Source organism: Dromiciops gliroides, chromosome 1, assembly GCF_019393635.1.
Source record: "Dromiciops gliroides isolate mDroGli1 chromosome 1, mDroGli1.pri, whole genome shotgun sequence".
In the NCBI taxonomy this organism is placed as follows: Eukaryota; Metazoa; Chordata; class Mammalia; order Microbiotheria; family Microbiotheriidae; genus Dromiciops; species Dromiciops gliroides.
This window is the reverse complement of record NC_057861.1, coordinates 148,583,095-148,606,502: the sequence shown is the minus strand read 5'-3', so window position 1 is coordinate 148,606,502 and position 23,408 is coordinate 148,583,095. Positions and strand designations below refer to the sequence as shown.

At 38.0% G+C, this 23,408-nt stretch overlaps 1 protein-coding gene across 1 annotated transcript in view; it reads right to left on the bottom strand.

Moving 5' to 3' along the window:
* Positions 1 to 23,408, bottom strand: part of CDH17 (cadherin 17) — a 121,882-nt gene that overhangs the window by 18,439 nt on the left and 80,035 nt on the right. The window contains exons 3-12 of the mRNA XM_043977726.1: positions 20,505 to 20,606; positions 16,937 to 17,071; positions 14,313 to 14,451; positions 13,494 to 13,652; positions 13,138 to 13,337; positions 9,104 to 9,235; positions 8,212 to 8,362; positions 4,624 to 4,839; positions 3,601 to 3,677; positions 1,318 to 1,509 (exon numbers count right to left, since the gene is read on the bottom strand). Coding sequence (XP_043833661.1) covers positions 1,318 to 1,509; positions 3,601 to 3,677; positions 4,624 to 4,839; positions 8,212 to 8,362; positions 9,104 to 9,235; positions 13,138 to 13,337; positions 13,494 to 13,652; positions 14,313 to 14,451; positions 16,937 to 17,071; positions 20,505 to 20,606 — 1,503 coding nt within the window. The remainder of the gene's footprint in view (positions 1 to 1,317; positions 1,510 to 3,600; positions 3,678 to 4,623; positions 4,840 to 8,211; positions 8,363 to 9,103; positions 9,236 to 13,137; positions 13,338 to 13,493; positions 13,653 to 14,312; positions 14,452 to 16,936; positions 17,072 to 20,504; positions 20,607 to 23,408) is intronic.

The following is a 23,408-nucleotide window of genomic DNA, read 5'->3' as shown; positions in this document are numbered from 1 at the left end:
TGTGATTGAAGAGGGAAGATACTGGGTATACGTCCCCATTTAAATAGAAAACCATTATTGCCCTTGTTAATAGGTTTTGTTATAAATAGGCAAGCTTATATGAGAAAACAGTGTGGCAAATCATAAAATTTGTGTCTAATTTGAGACTTATCAGAGTATGAGGAACTCTGGTAAGGGCTGCATGACCTATGACTTGTGTTTTTAAAACAGAAAAAAAAATCAATCCTGAAACTGATGACCCTGTCAGCTTAACTTTTATACCTGGAAAAATGTTGGAACAAGTCACATACACATGTAACAGAGAATGCATTGAAAAAGTCTGAAAGGACAAAACACCAAGGGGCAATCAGCATGACTTGGTGAAGAACAAGCCTAGACAAGGATCTGCCTAGAGAAACAATCTATCCTGACTTTGTGGGAAGACTTTGTTTGCAGGTCTGAATAAAAATATGATCTGGCCATAGCTCCTGCCCTGCACCCAAATATTTGAAAGGCCAATTTAATCATTATAATTAATGTCCCAGAGTCACCCAAGAGATGTGAGAAACAATGTCCTCCAGGAGTTGGCTCTGGTTCTGGGACTGCCATTTTTCGACCTTTTTCCACAATTGAGAAGTGACAAAACAGAAAGCATGATCACTACTTTTATAGATAACACGTAGCTGGCTGAAAATAGGCAGGCATTGGACTAAATGACCTTTAAATTCTCATCCAAAAATTGTTTTGAAATTTTTTTCACCCAACTTTTAAAATCCTATGATTCTGAGAGATAAAATAAAAACTCAGAAGGAAACAGACACATTGGAAAATGATTATTGATAATTTTATAATAATAATTGGGGGGTGTTTTGTTTTTGCAGGGCAATGAGGGTTAAGTGACTTGCCCAGGGTCATACAGCTAATAAGTGTCAAGTGTCTGAGGCCGTATTTGAACTCAGGTCCTCCTGAATCCAGGGCTGGTGTTTTATCCACTGTGCCACCTAGCTGCCCTGCAATACTGATTTTCAATGAAGACATCACCATAATGCAAGTCTTCTGCTGTAGTGGATCACAGTTCTTCACAATAATAACTCACATATCTAGTGCCTTAAGTTTTGCAACATACTTTGTAGCAAATGTGGGTCATACAGGAAGTTAAAGAATTTGGACATGGTCTTATATGATCATATACAACCGTTAAGTATCTGGCTGTGAACTCGGGCTTGCTAAAGCCAAATTTTCTTCTTTCTATGACCCTGCTTCCTCTTAGTACACTGGGCAAAGAACAGATCTATTCAATCATGACAACAATGGATCCTGTTAAAATGGGTTGTTTACCTTATTTATCTTGACATATCCTGCATTGGTGATGGGATCAGTGTCAATCACAAGGTTTCTATTAGGGTCCCCCTCAACAATATTATACAGGATTTTGGAGCTCCCAGTAAATGGTTCATCTGCATCTGTAGCCTGAATGGTAAGAATTGTTGTTCCAACAGCAACATTTTCATTAACAGTCAGATTGCCATACTAGGGGAAAAAGAAAAATAAACATCTGAGAATGCTCATAGTAAGCGAGAGAGAGGATACAATATTCATTCACTATTTCACTCATCCCACAACTATTTATTATACATCAGCTTTTTTTTTTTGTGGGGCAATTGGGGTTAAGTGACTTGCCCAGGGTCACACAGCTAGTAAGTGTTAAGTGTCTGAGGCCGGATTTGAACTCAGGTACTCCTGACTCCAGGGCCAGTGCTCTACCCACTGCGCCATCTAGCTGCCCCCTATACATCAACTTTTACAGAGCAGTGTCCTAGTACCTGGGAGAGATAGAAATATGGTTGATATGATCCCAATGTATAGAGAGCTTATAAATAAATAAATATGTAACAACTCCGCAATAACTATAAAGCAAATAATACCATAAATTCATAAGAGAAACAGAACACTAGCTGAGATATAATGGAAAGAAATAGAATTTCTGATAGGGAAGATGAGGGATGAGATATTAATTTGAGGGTCAGGTACAATTTCAATAGACAGAGATGGAGATGGAGAATTCTAGACATAGGGAATGGCAAGAGCAAAGGCCTGCAAGCATGAAAATATCAGGTGATGAGTAGTTCAGTTTAGCTGGAATTAGGATTATAATATGTCTACTAATTCCCACTCACTGGTTTCAAAAGACAAGAGACATAACTGATGATATTCTGTAAAAAATGCTAGATACCCAGTCTAAGGATCTTGGTACAAATCCTACATCTGTCATTTGCTAGAAAAAGGAACAAGGAACTCAAATGATTGGACACTCAATGAGGCTTAAAGTTCTATTTATTTTGTATTTATGTATTCTTTGTGTCCAGGCTACAATCAATTCTGCTATACTTTTTAATATCCCAGAACTAAAAAAAAATAATCTCTTTTTAGTTATTACTAAGTTGAGTTGTTAGATTTGTCATTCCTGATCTTTTAGCCATCCATTATGTTCAAATATGATCCCAAAATCTAGCCAAATGGGCTCCTAAATAGTTTTTAAGAAACAAATTTAAATGAAATGTTGACTAAAACCACTAGTAAGTTTCAAATCTACTAACAATAAAAAGGTCACCTATATTTTTCTAGAATTTCTAAATTTATTTTTTCCTCTTTCTCTGACCTCCTACAGTTCTGCTAAATTTTATAAAAGTTTTATGGATATTTTCTTTTATCTTAAGGCATAAAATTATCATTTTTCTTTATTTTTTTCTCTCACACAATAGTAATTGGCAAAAGGAATTAAACTGGCAATGTTCTAAGGGAAGAATTTTTTACCAGTGATTCTGAAAAAAATGAATTTTAACCATTTAACCATTGTATTGATGATATTCTTTCAAAGTCTATCAGAGATATCTTTTCAATCAAGACCATTCCACTTATTTTCATTTATGCTAAAAATGTTTATTTAAAACACGTTGACAGTTAAATTATATCTTTCAATATAGACCAAAAATCTATAACAAACTTCAAGGAGTTCTTCTGGTCCTTCTATTATGGTGGAATTAATTTTGAATTGTTAACTAGTCTGTGAAATAACTGGATCCAAATTCCAGAATAGTGATTGGAATCCATCCTTGCGTGGACACATTAGTGTTTAGCAAAATGGGATTGGACTTGAATATGTCCTAGTTTTGTTAAGTTTTTTAATACTAGGTTTCCCCATATCCCCTAGGTTGAGTTACCTCTCTTTAGGTGACCTAGTGGTTCCCCATTCCTGAGGGGTCACCATATTGATGCTAAACTTAGTACAATTGTCCAATAGGCATTGCCCATTGCAGTTCACCGCTGTTGAACTCAAGGGATCTTCTGGCCTCAGCCTCCCCAATAGCTGGGATTAAAAGTATGTGTCACTATTCCCATTTTGAATTTATATTTGCACTGCTCATCAAAAAAGAATGATCACTAGATTTTCCACTGAAAGGAATGCAGGGGTTTCTGGTGTGTTTACTGTAGTTAGCTGCAATATCTGGGGATTTTGTTTTGTTTTGTTTTTGTGACTTCAGGATGTTTCTTCATCCTACATTTTGTTCCAAAAATCATGTTATGCAGTAAGAAAAAAGTTAGGGTCCAGCAAATACTCACATTGTTTTTTTCAAAAATGGGGATCTGATCATTGATATCAATGACATTTATTGTCACATCACAGATTGTCTTGAAAGCTGAAAATCAAACAAAGCAATGTCACCTAAAACCTCCACTGAAAATCTCTTTGCCCAAATCATCAAAGAACATCGGGATTCCAAGGGTACAGACACTAAGAGAACTTCATTGCCAGTAGGCATTTGGATGGCCTGTCTTATCCTTATTTCTTTTGTGTTCCCCTGGTGCCTAACAGAGCTTAAATTTCCTGTAAACTCCCTTTAAATGTAAAAGTGTTTGGGGATAATTGACAAATTGATTGCCTTTCAGGTTTTCTGGATGTTGGGCATGATGAGAACCAGTTCCACCCAATACCTGGACGAGGGGATGCACATTTCCTGTCTATACAATTTGATTTATTTTGGGGGGGTCGGCGGGCAATGAGGGTTAAGTGACTTGCCCAGGGTCACACAGCTAGCAAGTATCCAAGTGTCTGAGGCTAGATTTTAACTGAATCCAGGGCCAGTACTTTATCCACTGGTCCACCTAGCTGCCCCCTATACAATTTGAATTTATTTAATGGCATGTGGAGGAGAATTGGACCCAGAAACAGAAATAGCAATAGTAAACCTAGAGAGGAGAACCCTCTCTTTGGTTATGCTGAGGAGAGGAGAATCCCTCTGCTGTTATATTCAAACCAGAGAATCCTCACTTCAAGTTTGGTACTGGTCTTCAGAAGATAAGAGGGCAACAAAGAGAGGCCTAACTCTCTTCTTTCTTCACAAAGGATAGCCCTCCTACACCAGAAGGGGAAGAACTAGTCAAAATGACTGACTTTTTGCTCATGTTCTCACCTGGACACCCCACCCCCCATAGCATTTATATTGTAAGCCATCATTCTCATCAGTGATTTAAAAAAATCACAGAGCAAATGTGACAAGGAATACAAACCAATCACAACCAGAAGTCACTGCAGGAAACACCCTCTGAATTCTCTTCTGTATTTATGGGACAGAAGGCACTAACCTGGATCTGACACTTGCACTTTCAAATGATACTGAGGTGTGTCTTGCTTTCTTAATGATCCTTTAGCTAACTGGATAATTCCCTCAATGTTTTGAATAATGAAGAGATCATCACTTGGAAGCAAGGGACTCTGCTCCACAATTGCATACTGTAAAAAACTACTAGCAGTGTCTTTTTGATCCATATCATAGGCACGGAAAACTCCAATATTGCTGCCTACAGAGAAGAAAAGATGGAATGAGTCAGTTGAAGTGTCCTCAGGAAGAAAACCAATCTATTTCACCTATAAACATAGTGAATATCAAAGAAACTGTGAAACTAAGCAGAACCAAAAAAAAAATTAAGAAACTAAGCAGAACCAATGTGTATTTGGAAAATATTGCAAATTAGCTGGGACCTCCAGGTCAAGTGACCAACAAGAGAGAAAACTAGACATTTTCTCTAATCCTCTAAACTTCTCAAACTTCTCCAAAATAGGGATTTGTACCAGAGACCAATCAATTTCAATGGTTGCCATAGTCTAAGACACTAAGAAACAAACCAGGTAAAAATTCATTATACTAACAGCAGAGAAGGCATGAGACATTAGCCCTTAATGAGCACTGACTCAGCACTTCTTTCCCCAATGCCCACCACAGTCCCAGCAGTAAGACTGCACAAGCTTATCCACAAAGGACTCAACTCTACACTCTGACCCCTCCCCTGATGCAGATCCCTAGTGCCTTGGAGAGCCAAACTTTAAGTGGCATAAATTTGCTCAGGTCATGATAACCCCAGGGACAACATTCTGTGCTTCAACAGGGCTCATCCTGAATGGAAGGAGAGAAGGAACAAGGCAGGATATGTTTCCATACTTATAATAAAGATCAATTCTATGTGTTGACTCCCACCACCACCCCACTACCACCCCCTGGGCCATGGAGATCCAAACTCCAAATGGTAGAAATTTGCTCAGACTGTAATAGTGACATGAAAGTGATCTGTGTCATTGGGTCAAAGAATGAAAGGAATAGGGGCAGAGCACATGGGAGGGAGTGGGGAAGAAGCTCTGTGATACTACACTAAACCTGAGGGAAAGAGCACAGCATCTAGATGGGACCAATTTGGTCACTCCAGAAGTCATTCGGAGCAGAGACTGAGGTTACTGAATCATGAACCAGTGTGCAAAAAGCCTGAAGTGTTTTGAGATCCAGCCTCCAGGGAAACTGCCATGAGGGAATCAGAAAGTAAGCTATAGGGGAAAATAAGGGAAAAGCCTGAAATTGCCAAAGATCTCAGTAGGAAGAAAACAAAAGCAGTTAAACCAATAGGGAAGCATCAAGAGCAGAAGGAAATGTGGCCTCCAAAGCTAATGAAAGATTTCAGGAATCTATTTCAGTCTTGCAAGATAAGGCAAATGATTCAACACCTGATGAGGCAGAAGACCCTGTAGATGCTGAAGAGAACATAGAACTATAATGTGATATTCCTAAATGGTTAAAAAGATAAATAATAATTGTGAGAGTATAACACATGGCCTGCATAGTAGGAATAATTGCCAGAATAGAAAAACTTCAATCTGTGATGGCAAGTCTCACCAAAGACACAAAAGAGAAGATAACTGATCGCAAATGAAAATATATGGAAGTGAAGGACAATTAGAGAGATGACCTTAATTCTAGTTCCTTCCCTCTGTTAATTATTTCTTATTTATCCTTTATAAAGTCTTTATATTCCCAGCACTTAACACAATACCTGACCCATAGTAGGTTGATTTACTGAATGATTAGAAGACAAGTAAAAAGTAATAACATTAAAAGAAAACATACTCTCCATGATCTCAAAGACAGAAAAAACTTAAGGAATATAGGCCCTCCAGAAGAACATGATATGTCAAAAAACCTGAACAGAATAATACAAGAAATAATTTTTTAAAAACCTGCTCAGAACTTCCAAACATAGAAAACAAAGTGCCAATCAAAAGAATCCATAGATCACCTCAAAAAAATCCAACACTGCAAATTACAAAACACATAGTGATTAAACTGATTGATTCCACTGAGGAATAAGAAATTCTGTTAGCTATTTAGAGAAAGACCTTTAAACATAAAAGAAAAGAAAGTAAAATAATACAAGACTATTCTGCACTCACAAAAAAAGTCCTTGCTCTTAAAGAAAAGGGAAAGGCATGCAATAAAAATGTGTCAATTGAAAGTTTTGACATTCCATAACAATTGATCACAAATTCAACTTGCTGCTGTGCTTGTATAGCCCAACAACTCCCTAAATCCCAGGTATACAAGCAATTTATCACAAGGTTGTAGGATTACTCTCTATTACAGAAATATATTCTTTTTTTTTTGTTGTTAGGCAATTGGGATTAAGTGACTTGCCCAGAGTCACACAGCTAGTAAGTGTCAAGTGTCTGAGGTTGGATTTGAATTCAGGTCCTTCTAAATCCAAGGCCGGTGCTCTATCCACTGCACCACCTAGCTGTCCCCAGAAATACATTCTTGCTGGGATTCTGAGTTGGGAAGCAAAAGGTAAATAATTCCTTTGTTATTTGGTAGGAAAATACTTCTTATACAGGGTTCATGGCAGCTTCTGAACCTAGCATCATGATGAACCCACTATGTAGAATGTCAGTAATTTCCTTTGGAAAATGGAACCATTTTGCATTTTTTCAGAAGGGTTGATGAAACAGTACAATGTGCTACTGAAGGGGGAGGTAGAATAATTTTTTTTTTGTGGGGCAATGAGGGCTAAGTGACTTGCCCAGGGTCACACAGCTAGTAAGTGTCAAGTGTCTGAGGTCAGATTTGAACTCAGGTCCTCCTGAATCCAGGGTCGGAGCTTTATCTGCTGTACCACCTAGTTGCCCCTCAGGAATGTTTTTTTTTAAGTTGTTAAAGCAAGAATCCAAAATGCTTTAAGTGTGATATTGATCATCTCCTAAAGTCCTTTTCAAGATAGATTAAGAGAAATATTTTATACTAAAGAACATACACAGGTATACTGTAACAAACAATATATATGATTAATACAGAGATGCATGGGAAGACATACAAACTGATTCAAAGTGATTTAAGAAGAACCAGGGAAACAATATGCACAATGTCTAAAACTATGAAAATGGAACAACATGTCAACCAAAACTGAAAATTATGAAATTATAATGACCAAGCTCAGGCCCAAAGAAGATACATGAGATGATGCTTCCCTGCCTTCTTTGCACAAGTGGGTAGCTATGGGTATAGAGCACTATATACAGTGTCAGATTTTTTTTTAAATGTTTTGGTTAATTTTACTCAACTATATTTCTCCTGTAATTCTTTGTAACAAGGGATTGTTCTCTGGGAGAAGGAGAAAAAGGAAGGATATGTAAGGAAATGTAGCTGATATAAAATCAAAAGATATCAATAAAAAATCTTAAAATACTTAAAAATATTTTAGAGTTACCAAAAGATTGACTAGATTTAAAAGGACCTGAATTAATACTAGATTTTCCCCATGGATATGAAGCTATAAGTGGCAACAGCAAATAGCTCAGCAGGAACCAAGGAATTAAGCTGTGATTTTCCTTCTGAAAATAACAAAGTCATTCCTTACCTATTATCTCATTCTCCTGGACCTCAAATACTGTTTCTGGAGCAGGGCAAACAGGGGGATTGTCATTAATGTCTGTAACTTCAACATAAATTTCCAATGGTTTTGCTAGGTATCGTCCATTCTCATCCTTTGCAACTGCATAAAAGACATACTGAAACAGGAAAGTCAATGTTAAGAGAAAATTTATCTAAAATTCATTCCTGCATCTCACCCTGAAAAGCAAAGTGAATAACTATTTCTTTTTATTACTCTGGATGCTGTTTTCTTAGACATGGAGAACAGGGAGGGGAAATGAAAAAGGTTGTATTTTAAAGGAAAGAAACATACTTGCTGAAAGTTGATAGCATGCTATGAGGAGGAGGAAGAAAAAGGAGGTTGAGCAAGAAGGGAAGGAGGAAGGAGGAGGAGGAAGAAAGAAGAAAGTAGAGGAAAAGAAGGAGGAATATGAGGAAGGAGGAGCAAGAAAGAGGAAAAAGAGGAAGAAAAGGAGGAATGGTGGAGGAAGAAGAATGAGGAGAATGAGGAAGAAGAAAAGGAGGACTTGCATTTAAATAGTACTTTAAGGTTTGCAAAGCACTTTACCTTCATATCCTTAATGAGCCTTATAACAATGGTATGATCTCCTTTTGACAGATGAAGAAACTGAGGCTAAGAAAAGTTGTGATTTTCTCAGCGTTGCATAGGTTGTAATTGTTTGGGGGGCTTGAAGTCAGACAGTTGAAATTAGATCTTCCTTACAAGTCCAAAACTCTATCCAATGGGCCACTTATTTATTTTGGATATAGAATATGTTGTTTTTGGTTTTGTTTTTAAATAAAATCACTGGTGCTATCAACTGTGCACCTGGCTAAGACCAGGTCTTGTCACTGGTGACCATTTCAAGATTACTTACCGAGTCCTTTTCTTCTCTATCCAAGGGTTGGGTAACATAAATAATTCCATCCTGGTCAATTGTAAATGGGAATCGAGGTAGCTTCTCCTTTTCAACTAAGGAATAGTGAGCACCTGGGTCATTCCACCGCACCTAGAGTCCCCCAAATACCAAGAGACACTTTGTGAAATGCAAGCAAAAGTTCAACAGTTATGTCAAGATAATGGAATGTGGTAGATGAGGGGATTTAGCAGATACTGAGGGGCCCACCTGGAGATTGATCTAAACTGATTGAATTAAGTGAGAGTGACTGCTGACTAGCTTGATTTAGAGATGTATGGGATCTTAGAAGCCATCTGGCCCAAGGCCCTCATTCTAGAGGTAAAAAAACTGAGGCCCAGGGAGGGCTTGTGACTTGTTTAAGGTAGCATAGGTACCAAGCAGCAATGGCAGGACTCGATGTCAAACTCTGACTCTATCCAAACTCAGCACTTTTTCAAATCACACCATGTCACCTCTTAAATCTGAAAAGCTGCAGCTTTGTTGTATCAAGTATTTTTCCACATGCAGCCTCTCCTGACCCCTCTAAATACTACTACCCTCCCTCTCAAAATGCCCTGTATTTACTTTGTATTTTATTTTGTATTTATTTTATGTACACAAACATGTGAATGTGGTGTCCCTTCTGATGGAATGTAAGCTCCCTGAGGGTAAGGACTATTTTCCTCTTTATTTTTGTTTCCCTAGCATCTAGCACACTGCCTAGAACATAGTAAGGACAAGTAATAAATACCTCTTTGTTGCTTAATCATTTTGCTTTTTGTTTCTTACCTGGAAAAATTGAACAGCCTTGGTTTTGTTATGGCTTTGTGTGTATATAACAACTCATGTATGTGTGTCCATATATGTGTACATGTGTACTGGCAATTGAGCATTTAACTTCGAATCAAAGATGTTCTAGCAGTTAGGTCAGTGCCTAGTACATAGTAGGAACTTAATAAATGCTAGCTGACTAACTTAAGAAAAGTTTTCACCTTTCAAGGTTAAATTGTTAGAAAGCTGGAAATAGATGCATTTTCAGAAGCATTTTTTTCTCACAAAATAATACTATCTGACCCATCTAAAACATGTAGTATTTGCCCTGGGTCCCCTCCACCCCACCCTTCCATCTTGGAATGCTAAACTGAGAGTCAAGGATTTATATCCATCTGATAGTTACATAAGAGACAAAATGTTCTTTATAACAGGTAAAATTTAAGGATTGGAGCACTGATACTACAAGCTTCCATAATTCATTATAGAAGATGAATTTGAAAAAAACAGAGGACACTTTGAACTGTTCTCCTGGGACATGTTTAAGGAAGCTAATCGAACTGTCAATAATACAAATCCCTCCCCCAAATATTTAGTCTTAAGAATGTTAAGGATAAGGTACATGCCAAATTCTAGAGAAGGTTTGTTGTTCTTGTTGTTTGTTTGAAATGGACAAGAAAATAGCAAGGATGGTCTGTTAGAAATGGGCTTTGACTTTTAGGTCTTTTCCCCAAAGAAATCATGGAAAGGGGAAAGGGACCCACATGTACAAAAATATTTATAGCTGCTCTTTATGTGGTGGCAAGGAATTGGAAGTTGAGGGGATGCCCATCAATTGGGGAATGGCTGGACAAGTTGTGGTATATGAATACAATGGAATACTATTGTGCTGTAAGAAATGATGAGCAGGAGGAGTTCAGAGAAACCTGGAGGGTCTTGCGTGAGCTGATGATGAGTGAGATGAGCAGAACCAGAAGAACATTGTACACAGTATCATCAACATTGAGTGTTGATCTACTGTGATGGACTATATTCTTCTCACCAATGCAATGGTACAGAAGAGTTCCAGGGAATTCATGATAGAAGAGGATCTCCAAATCCAAGAAAAAAAAAAAGAACTGTGGAGTATAGATGCTGAATGAACCATACTATTTCTTTTGTTTTTGGTGCTATTGGTTTTTTTCTATTTTGAGGTTTTTCATCATTGCTCTGATTTTTTCTCTTATAACAGGACTAATGCAGAAATAGGATTAATGTTATTATGTGTATATATATATATATCTATATGTATATGTATATAGATATATAAATATAACCTATATCAGATTACGTGCTGCCTAGGGGAGAGGGGAGGGAGGGGAGGGAGGGAGAAAAATCTGAAATTATAAAGCTTGTATAAACAAAAGTTGAGAACTATCTTTACATGTAATGGAAAAAATAAAATACCTTATATGTAAAAAAACAAAAGCAAAAACAAAACAAAACAAAAAAAGAAATGGGCTTTGAAATGTGTCATATCTTCAAGATAGTTGCTGGACTAATTATTGTCCTTTCTGTCATTATTACCAACTTATTCGCTCCAATTACCTGACAAATTCCACTGAGACAAACACATTATTAGCCATTAATACTAAAAGTACTGGTGATTTATTTGACTTATCTCAACCCCTCCCTCTGAGTTCATTGACTGAAGCTTTGGTGGAGGAAAGACTATCAATCACTACCAAAGGGAGGCAAATCTGGGTGAGGGATCACACAATGAGATCCTGGGTAGCTCCAGGAGCAGCATGAAAACATTAAACAGGTAGAATAGATGCTGGTACCTAGATCAGGGAGAGCTGTATAAAAAGTCAAGTGAGAGAACTTTGAAAAAATGTCCACTTCACAATTGGGCTTTCAATAAGTCTCATCTATGGACCTTGACAAGATCAGAATTGTGTTTAGGGTGCCATGTCTAAAACAAAGACAATGGACATGAATAGAAGAAACAGAATTCTGAACAGAAATTGTCGTCAAAAACCAAAACATCGTCAACAGATATGCCCTGTGTGGAACAGACATGTTCTCATGACAATAATGACATCATGTTAGAACATAAAGATCAGCAATGTGCTATTTACTCAAATTCCACCCTACTTGAAGTAAGTGATCAGTCCATCTCAGTCACACTTTGACTAAGTCTGAAAGTCATTGAAGGCCATCTGTTAAAGTCAAATGGCATCAGATAGGAAGCCTGACTAGAGTTTTTTATTACCTTCTGGAACATCAAGTCCCAAGAATTATGTAAGTTAGGGCAAGTGTGGCTTTCCAGCATGCCCTGAAGAAGCATCACAAGGGGAAGGGGGAAAGAAAAGAAGGTAGGGAAGTAGAGGTCTTAGGTCTTATTCTCTACTCATCTTTGTTAATAGGAGGACTTTTTAAGCTTCAAAGGGGTAGGGGATGTTAGATTTTTTTTTTTTTTAGTGAGGCAATTGGGGTTAAGTGACTTGCCCAGGGTCACACAGCTAGTAAGTGTTAAGTATCTGAGGCCGGATTTGAACTCAGGTCTTCCTGACTCGAGGGCCGGTGCTCTATCCACTATGCCACCTAGCTGCACCTACTTTCTAAAAGCTCTTCTAAAAGTCTAGCTGACTCAATTGATTCTCAAATAATCTTGGAGAAAAGCATACCAGTCAAGCTTTGAACCAATGGCATTAGAGAATTATCCCCTTCTCCTAACTCCTAACTTTAGGGGTACTCCTAGAACTCAGAAGTTCTGGGAACCTGATTCATCAGTGGGGGTGAGAGCTCACCTATGCTATAGTATGTAAATGTCTAAAAGGACAATGGCAATATCTGGTTCACTTTGATGTTTTTATTGTTTGCTTTTTTGCTATGCACGAAAGAGTATTCAATTCATGTTGTTTCATTAAAGATCATAACAGGAAAAGATTAAACCTTTGTATATGGAGAGGACATTTGCAACTATTGGGTGACAGAGGATAGAATGCTGGGTCTGGAGTCAGGAAGGCCCGAGTTTAAATCTTTCTTCACATACTTACTAGCTGTATGACCCTAGGCAAGGCACTTAACCTCTGATTCCTCTTCTATAAAATAAGAATAATACCACACAGGGTTGTTGTAAGGATTGAATGTGATAAAGTTTGTAAAGCACCTAGCATGGCGTCTGATACATAGCAAGAGCTGTTATATACATGCAAGCTAGCTATCATTATCATCAGTATTGTTGTTGTTGTTGTTACCTGAGTGATTTTCAAAGGATGAGGCTCAGTAGAGTTTTCCTTAATGCTGACAGGGGCTGGTGCCTTCCAAATGTTCTCTTCCACAACAATATTCACAGATGTGGTATCACTGAAAGAATTTTCTGACTGACCTCCCATGTCCATCACAGAAACCACCAGGTCATACTGTGCATTCTTAAATGGATCTAATTCCTGTGACCCTGGAGAAGGAGGAAGGAGAGAAACAACAGGGAAGGGTGTCACTGTGTCTACTTTGCTGCCTTTGTGTGACCTCTGGGGAGGGGGAACAATTATATAATATTCACACCTCAATTTTTTCAGGCATGGGAAAAAGACAACTTGCATCATTGACTTACCTTCTGGGGTAAGAGAGATTCCACCTGTTTGGTTGTTTATCTGAAAATACATCACATCATTTATCTTGGGAAGCTGGATGGCAATTCGATAAAAAAGATGGGCATGGGGAGTAGTGGGATCATCCCGGTCTGTAGCATTGACATACATGAAGGGCTTTCCTATTTAGCAAAACCATCAAGAAAATGTGTAAAGTCATCAGCCTCAGGTTGGGGGTCTGCTTCATTCATTCATTTAACAAGCATTTCCTAAATGGTTGCTAAGAAGGAAGCGAGAAGTTAGTTCAACCTATTATAGAAATACAATATTGATGGTGGGTTTCTTTGAATACCATCCAGAAGGGAAAAAATATCACCAAATTAGTAGAGTACTGTTTTCTTGGGCAGGTCACAATGGATCTTCTTTGGCCTATGGATCTTCTTTGACCCAAGACTCCTAGACTCTACTGCTTATAATCCCCCAGCTTCCTCTAAGATTCAGCTCAAGGGCCTCATTCTATAGGAGGCCAGCCCTGATTTCTCCAATTTTAAGGGACCCTTCACTTCTGAAATTATTTCATATTTATCTTGTATACATTTTGTATTTACTTATCAATGAACACATTTCTCCTCACTCTATCCCCTACCATGTAAGAGAAGGTAAGTTCTTTGAGGGCAGGGGCGTCTCCCTTGTTTGTGTTTGTCTCCCTATACCTTTCATGGTGCCCAGCATCTGAATTGGGTTGACATGAATTTTTCTTCCCCTTCTTCTCCATCTTTATGACTTCCCAGGCCTCACTGATCTTCCTACCCATTTTGCCCCACATTGTCCCTATATGTTACCTGGGCGTGAATTCTGCCTTACAGTTCCATGGTAAGATGACTGGAGAAAGACAGGACGGTTGTCATTAATATCTTCAACTTTAATTGTGATGGGAACTGGGCCCTCTACTACGGTCCCTTTGGTATCCAAGACTTCTACCTGACATTGAAAGAAAATGTTTAAAATAATATTAACAATAATGATGATGATAGTATTACGCAGCACTTCAGGGCTTGCAAAGAGTTTTACATGTTGTCTCATTTGAGCCTCACAGTGACTACGGAATGTAGGTAAGAGACCTTTGAGTTGGGGTAGTATGCCTAGAAATCATAAGAAAGAAGTTAAAGTTAGTCAAATAGCATGAAATCTGAGGATTCCATCAAAATAACTTATGTGGCAGTAAAGATCCCATTATTCACTATGGGATTGATTACTGCTGTGATAGGCTGACTATAATGGATTCTGCATAATAAAAATAAACAATACCATTTAACTATTTTTATTGGCCAGAATCATTGCAATAGTAGCACTCGGGGCATGGTATTATGGCTATATTCTCTAAAAGCAGATAGTAGGAGTAAGAGTAATAGCAACAGTAATGGTAGCAGGAACAGCAGCAATAGCAGCCGTCATAACAGTAGCAGCAGCAATAGCAATAGTCCCAATATTAGTAGTAAATAGCAATAGTAGTAACAGTAGTAGCAGGAGCAGCAGTAAAATGGTAACATCTTTCACATGGGCTTTGAAACATAAGAATAATTTAAATCACAGGTAGGCAATTTGAATGCTGCACTTGTCTCTGTGAAAGATCTCCAACATCTCTTCATTGGAGGTTATATAGAATGAAATGGACAAAAAATAGCAAAATGAGAAGAAATGAATAGGTAGTGATCTATGCTAGTGGAAGGACTATATGCAACAATGAGATTATAGATACACAGAAGCATCAAAGTATAAGGTGCTTGATATGCATTGTCTCATTTGGTACTCACAGCATCCCTAAGAAGCAGGTCAAGTCAGGATTGCCATTCTCTATTCTGTACCTGAAGACACTGAGATGCAGGGGAGACCTGACATAGCTAGTTAAGTGTTAGAAATGGGGTTGATATACAGTTTCTCTTTCTCATATTCTTTGCAATATACTAACAATGCTAAATGACCTGGGCAGCTAAGCTAGTCACTAAAAGAAAAAAAAAGAAAGGACAAAATAAGGAAGGGAAGGAGGGAAGGAGGAAAGGAAGGAAGGAGGGAAGGAAGGAAAGAAGGAAGGAAGGAAGGAAGGAAGGAAGGAAGGAAGGAAGGAAGGAAGGAAGGAAGGAAGGAAGGAAGGAAGGAAGGAAGGAAGGAACAAAAGAAAAGAAAAGATGAAGTTCTTTGAGTTCTGACTTGAAATTCTCTCTGTCCCAACCTGTATCACATTCTCATCACAGACTAATTTCACAGGCCCCTGTTTCCCCTAACTTTTCAGCAGAGGGAGAGAAGGAAAAAGTGTGGGCTTTGCCCATATCTTTTTATTTGTACTTTCTACCCCTTGTACTGCTGCGCATTCTTCTTATCCCAATATTGAGTCTCCCCGGGCATATTCAAGGGCTACACCCAGATAGATGTGGTATTGTACTGAGGCGGAGTGTGAGAAAGACTTGAGTTATGGGAAGAGTAGACTGATGTGGTAAGATTATTGGAATTTGGCAGACTGATTGGGATGAGCCACACCTGGCCTGCCCTGAGTGATGTGTGCTGCTGATGTCAGCAGGAGAAACCACTCTCCACAGGCAGTTTTGAAGGACCTCCCCTTTTGGGGGAGGGAGAATAAATGCTTGCTGAGGGGAGCTCACTCTCTTCTGGTGTGACTTTCTTTCTGGTGGTGCGAGCTGCAGCAGGAGATGAGAAAGAGATTCTTTCTTAGCAGTTTTTGTCCTGTGGGCTCTGGCTGTTTTCCATCAAAGCTACAGACCCCAGGTGGTAAGTTAACAAACGAGCCCTGCTCTTTTAAATTAGCTGAACTGGAAGTGAGTTTGGGAATTGGATAGACTTAGGTTAGAGTTAGGGGGATTATCAGTATTTCTTTTTCCCTATTCCCTTGTCTTTGATTTTATTAGTTTCACCTTTGCTGTTTAGTTTATTCCCATTAATAAAACCTGATTTGTTTGTGGAAAAGAGGCTGTTAGGTTCCTTTCTTATTGCCCTGGGAGAAATATCTAAAAAGGCAGTTCGGAAGGGAGGGAGCTTTGGATCTAGAGGTCCCTCATTATTTCTGGCACCCCAATATTATGGTGAGCCACTCAATTAACTCTACCTATATTAAATTTGGCCCCCACACTGATTTTTTCTGGGTGTAAGAGATGATTTCTCAGGGTAACTAACATGGCTACACTTAGATGAGCATTCTTGAGTAAAAGACTTTTTCATGAGAATAGGAGTGACTTGGTCTAAAAATTTGAGATATAGGGGACTTCTGTTTTCCCACAGTAGGACACAAAGTGGACACATAAGTCTCAAATGAAATCGGTCTTAACAAACTACTCCACCAGGGCCAGAAGAGCTGGTGTTCAGTAAAAAAGAATTCTTTACCAATGATTGAGTTGCATATTATGTTTCAAGTGGTAAGGACCACGGTGTGGCCCATGATGTGGTTTCTGCTCACCTGGAGTCTATGGACAGCTCTTGTTTCTCTATCCAGGAATCCATTGTAATACAGTATTCCATCTGGATGGATATGAAAAATGCCATCTGTCTCACCACTTAACTGAAATTTTACGTTGGTGGTATTAGTCTTAAACTGGGAAGGAAAGAAAAAATAAAATTAGTAAATATAGAAGAACAATATATTGGTTTTATGGGACGTTACAAAGAATTTCACAGGCTGCACCCATGAACACATTCAGAATGTAAAAGAATATAAGCTTTTTGAGGGCAAATACTCCATTGTTTTTGTCTCTCTGTGCCCAATATGTAACATAGTGAATGTCCTTTAGAATAGAGAGAAGAATGACAGAAGACACAAAGATGGGAATCAATCAATCCCTCAGTTGGAAAGGATATATTAGGTATCTAATATGTACCAGGTACAAAAAAAGAGGGAAATAACCCTTGCTCTCCTGGAACACACACTAGAACAGGAATGTATGTGTGTGGGGGGGGCAGGGGGGGTGTTGTATAGTGTCCCATACACAGAAGGCATTTAATAATTACTTATTGAATTAAGGTAGTAGTAGGATAGTAAGTTAGATGACTGGATTAATTGGAGCAGATCATGTCTGCTGTGGAATAGTAGAAGATAATGTTAGGTAGGGTAGAACCAGATTATGGTAGACCTTGGAATGAAGATAAGGAGTTTACACATGATGTGATGAACAACAGAAAATTAGTATAGGTTCTCAAGAAAAAAAAGGTTATTACTATTAAATATGTGTCAAGTGAATTCAAATGCACATAAAGAAATCAGTATTTTAGGATGATTAGTCTAGAGTTAGTGTTATGCAGGATAAATTAGAAGTTTGAGAAAATGAAAGTAAGAAAACTAATTAAGATCATAGAGTCATAAATGTGGAGCTGGAAGTTGGTCTCCAAAGTCCCAATCACTTTATAGATGAGGACACTGAGGGTCATAAAGGTCAATCAGTCAACAGTGAGTCAACAAGCATTTACTAAGTGATTATTGTGTGCCAGCCACTCTACTGGAAGTGCAACAAAGGCAGAAAGATGGTCCCTGCTCTTAGGAAATTCCCATTCTAATGGGGAAGATTCCAGATTCAGAACTAGGAAGCTTACTATTTATAAGATTCTCTAACAAAAGACAATCAAGGAAATTTATAAAAATGTTTTTTAAGGATCTGGAGATACTTACTCCAGAAAAGAGAAGACTTAAAGGGGGACATTATCACTATTCAAATATTTCATAGAATGTTAGAATTAAATGAGACCTTAGAAATGATCTAGATTAAACCTTCATTTCAGATAGGAGGAAATTGAAACCTAAATAAATTAAGTGACTTATCCAAAGACTCACAGCTAGTTAGAGGGAGGGGCAGGGCTCAAATTCAGGCCTTTGGATTCCCTACTATACAGTAGGACTTTGAGGAGAGTAAGGTTGTAGTGGATGGGTGTGGTCCATATTTGTTATTTCGTTGACTTAGGGAACCCCTGGTGAGGGGACTCCTTTTACTGCTACAGATGGTCAACTCTTCTTCCTATATTTCCAGACTAATCACACAACTCTTTGTTCCTCACAAACTCTACAGTGAACTCTACCCACATACACATTAATTTGTACTTATCTGTATATATAGATATAGATGTATCCATCTGGTCCATTTACTGTTCTCCATCTTCCATCTCTCATCTCTATACTTTTTCAAATACTATCCCTCATGCTATTATTCTTCCCACCCCCACCCCCCTCCCCCACCTCCCCAGTCCCTGTCCCCTTCACGACTATGTCATTATTGCCTATCTATCACTGGTGCCTAGCCCAGTACCTCCCACAAAGCAGGTATTTAATGTTTATTCAACTGCATTTATTTGAGAATTAAGAGGGACTTTAGAAGTCATCTCATTGAGTAGATGAAGTGATTGAGCCCCAGGGAAATTAAATGTCTTATCCCAGATTTATACAGCTAGTCGGTGTTACAGTCAGGACTACTCAGCATTCCAGACTCTCAGCATAGGATTCTTTTCAATACCCCACACAGATTCCACTCACAGTGTTTTCCCCTTCCCACTTTCATCCCGAGCTATATAATATCATCTTTAAGCTAAAACAGAAGTTCTTAATTTGGGATCCATAGACACCCCCAGGGTTGAAGCAGCTAGGTGGCATAATGGGTAGAGCCCCAGACTTGGAGTCAGCAACACCTGAGTTCAGATCTGGTCTCAGATATATATTAGCTGAAAGACTTTTGGCATGTCGCTTAACCTCTTGTCAGACTTAGTTTACTCATCTGTAAAATGGGCATCATAGTTGCACCTACTTCCCAGGGTTGTTGTGAGAATAAAATAAGATAATATTTACAAGCATTAAAGTGCTATGTAAATGTTAGCTATCTTTATTCAAGGGAGCCATAAACTTGAATGGGAAATAAATTACATCTTCATTTTCCCTAATCTCTAACTAGTAGTAGGCCTCTCTAACTAAAGTTTAAAGAATTTCCTTCAATTATGCCCATAGGCAAGAAACATTATTCTTTTGTAAGGAATGACTCCACATGTAAATAGTCTGTCAAAAATGCCATTACTAATTTTGTTTAAAAGCACTTCTAAATCAAGTTTTAGAAAAACAAATTTTAGAGTATTGCCTCTGATACAAAAATCACCTATTCAAAACCCTGACTGACTTTCAGGGAATTTGAATCTTAATTTAACACACTGTTTCCACATGGGAACACATAGCAGAGTTGGGCTCTAGCTTATGCAGACATACCAAACTATCTCTTCCAGCGAAGGAGTCCAACTTCATTCTGGGTGGCAGGGGTCCTGTTTCCCACCCTGGGGAACATCTAAAGCATAGGGAGTCATTGGAGAATGTAATACTTGCAAGTATTACGTTTCCTTGTAATACCAATGATACTTTCCCTCTCTTCTATTTACTCTCTAAACTTTTGCTTGTGATATCTACAAATTTACTGAGAACTGACTGATCTCCTACCCAGGCAGGTGAATTGCCTGGGGCTGACTGGTCTTTGTCAATTCCAGACTGTTGATCGATTTACAGACCTTCCCGCAAGCAAAATGATCCCCCAACTCCTTACTCCCTGGACTTTATGTAATGTAAAAAGGTCTATCTACATTAAGTAGTTTCTATTTAGAGTTAAGTAGCATCTATACTTAACTCAGGAGCAGTTCTATACTTTCTTTTGTTAAAAGGTTCATTTACATTAAGTAGTTAGTTCCTGTACATGACTCTGGAGCAGTCTTTTGGTCCCTGTTGTTCAGTTACCCCATAAAAATTTTGTCCTCAGTTCCCATCTTTGGGTATTCCTAGCCTCTTGCTTTGTGATTCTGAGAACTATAGTTCCTCTGCCCCAATTAAAGACCTTATTTTCTCCTATATTGATTGTTACCTTAATTTCCAGGTTAATACTTGGCAAGGATTTCTCAGTCTGCCATTTAAATCAGGTATGGCTGGGCTCTTAGTTAGATAAAGGAGATCAAGATCCATTGTGTAACAGGACTCACAAAAATGAGACAGCATAATACCTAACAGTAGTCATTACCTGAAATATAACTTGATTGTTTTTTTCTTCACCTTCAGCTATAGAAAATGTCATGGGTTTCAAAGGTCCACTGAATCTCCCATCTTGACCATGTCCAGTCATCTGTTAAGAGAGAAAGGAAATAGAAGTTATACTGACCATCTTTCCTGAAAAATCCACCCTCTATTCTGCCTAGATTTTTAATGATGCTCAGGGCCAAAACTTTAAACAGCTTGATCTACCATGGATTAAAATCATGTGTTGATTATCTATATAAAGTTGATCTCTGTCACAAATTCCTCCATGTTTTTAATATTGTTTCTGAAGGCTTCTTGTAACCTGAATATTTCTTATAAGGAAACAAATACCATGTAACTAAGTGATTAGTACAATATGATCAAAACAGTGACACTCAAAAGAGTTATGTAATATCTAGATAAGTTTATATTTCCTTATAGGGAGCTGAGATGGACATTCCTATAAAAATATATGTAAAGGTAAGACAAATACTTCAGTTTCATGTAGCAATTCTCAGGCATGAAGACCCTGAATGTCAAAATCTAGGAATTTTCTGTCAGATTCTAAAGGATGGGCATAATGTGGTGAATGATAAACTAAAGGAAGTGTCCACCAACTGCCTTCTCCACAGATCTATATAAAGAATTTTCTTCGATTACTTCCCCAAAACAGCTAAAGATAAATGAGATTATTTATTATTATCATCATTTTATTTCCAAGCATTATTCTCTCCTTGGAGTGGTAGAGGTGAGAGTGGAAAGTTTTTTCTCATTTGTAAACTAAGGGGGCTAGACTAGATCGTGGCTTCTTAAACTTTTTTCCATTCATGATCCCTTTTTGCCCAAGAAATTTTTACAGGACCCCAGGCATATAGGTCTATATAAAATAGGTATACATAACCTTTTACTGTTGCCAATTTTTTTTTGTGACCCCCATGTTCAACTTCCTGACTGCAAATGGAGTTGCAACCCATAGTTTAAGAAGCTAAGGATTAGATAACCTCTAATCAATCAATAAATGTTTATTAAATGCCTACTATGTGCTGGGCACTGTGCTAAGTGTTGGGGATAGAAAAAGAGGCAAAAGACAGTTTCTGCCCTTTAGACCTTTCCTGACTGTAGAGCTATGATTCTATAACCATTCCAATGAAGAAAAACTGAATCATATTTATTTAGGAAAGCTTTTTCTGAGGTGATTTCAAAATTGAAGGTATCTTTTATTTCATGTAAAGATGAAAGACTCAGAATAATTTAAGAGACAGCAACATGCATAACTTCAGAAATCTGGTCAGTGTGGTAAAGAATCATGAGCAGAATGGGGATAGCTAGCACTTCTGTAACAATTCACTATTTGCAAGGTTTTTACAAATATTATCTCACTTCATCACTACAACAACCCCTATTGTTCTCTCCACTTTATAGACTGGCAAACTGACACAGACAGAAGTCAAAAGACTTACCAAGGGTCATACAGCTAGTAAGTATCTGAGGTAGAATTTGAATTCAGGTCTTCCTAATTTTAGTTCCATCTTTTGTACTACCTACCTGTGAAAGGTTGTTGGTGATACTTGCCACCTAGGTCTAGGTGGACCAGAATGAGGTACCTATTTCTGGACATGGCCAATGTGTTGATTTGTTTTGTTTAACTATATACATATTATACATACATACACACATACATATTCACACACACACACAGAGATATGTGTGTGTATGTGTTACAGTTGTGGTTCTTTTGTTGAAGAGGGAAGGGCAGACGTGGATTAGATGGGAAAGACAGCAATGTTATACTAAGAAAATGGTATCAATATAACCTTTTTTTAATGAAGGAGTTCTGAATATTGTCCTATTTGGGACAGGGTTAAGAGTGGGAAAGAACAGAAACAGGAAAGCAGTCACTATAACCAGAAGAACATCAATAGCTGCTAAATGCTTTTCTGGAAATGAGCAAATAGCTATAAACCTATAAAAGAATAAAGGTCATATATAATAGAAAGGTTTTTTCCCTACCCTAGAATGTGCATTTTCTTGGACATGAATGCCATTTCATTGTGGCACAAAAAATACACACATACACACACTCACATATTTGAAAAGATAGTTAGACCTTCAAATAACTTGAGAATAACAAAAAAAAGAGAAGTCTAACAAATGTGTCTTTAGACTTGTCTAGTCTGGGCTAACCTGCTGTCAATTGTTTAAGTAAAAGATAAAGACAAACAAATCCTCACTGAGAAAACTCATACTTGTTGGAAACCTTAGCAATATATTGCTCTCGCTCTTACAAACATGTTTTGAAAGGCCAACTTCATTATCAACACTTTTTTAAAAAACACAAAAATATTGGTTTTGCTCATTTGTTAAGAATGACAGTCTAGCTCCTATTGGTTTGAAGAATTCAGCCCTCTAGTTTGAACATTGTAGAGAAAGGAAGATTATTAACAAAGGATAAAAAGCCATTGTTCTATGAGATTTGGGTTCTAGGCCCAGTTCTGACACCTAATTAGCTATGGAATATTGAGCACACTTTCATTTTTTTCATTGGTAAAATGATGAAGACAAAACAGATGTGCCAGGTACTGTGCTAAGCAATGGGGCTACAAGCACAAGCAAATAAAATCATCCCTACTTACATCCTGATGGGGGAAGACAACATATGAAGGGGATCTAGAAAGAAAGGGACTTTGGGGTGACACACAAGAAGAAATGTCTTTTGAGGAGCCCAGTGGTCTAGCAATCTGTCTGATTCAGTCCAGCAGCAGCCACTGCACAGAATCCAAGTGAATTACCTAGCTCAGTCTGGCAGAGTCAATCCAATAGCAAAAGACCCTGCCCAATCCAGGTCAGTAGTAGCACAGAGCAGTGAGAATGCAGTTTAGCAGCTCAGCAATCTATCTAACTGAGATGG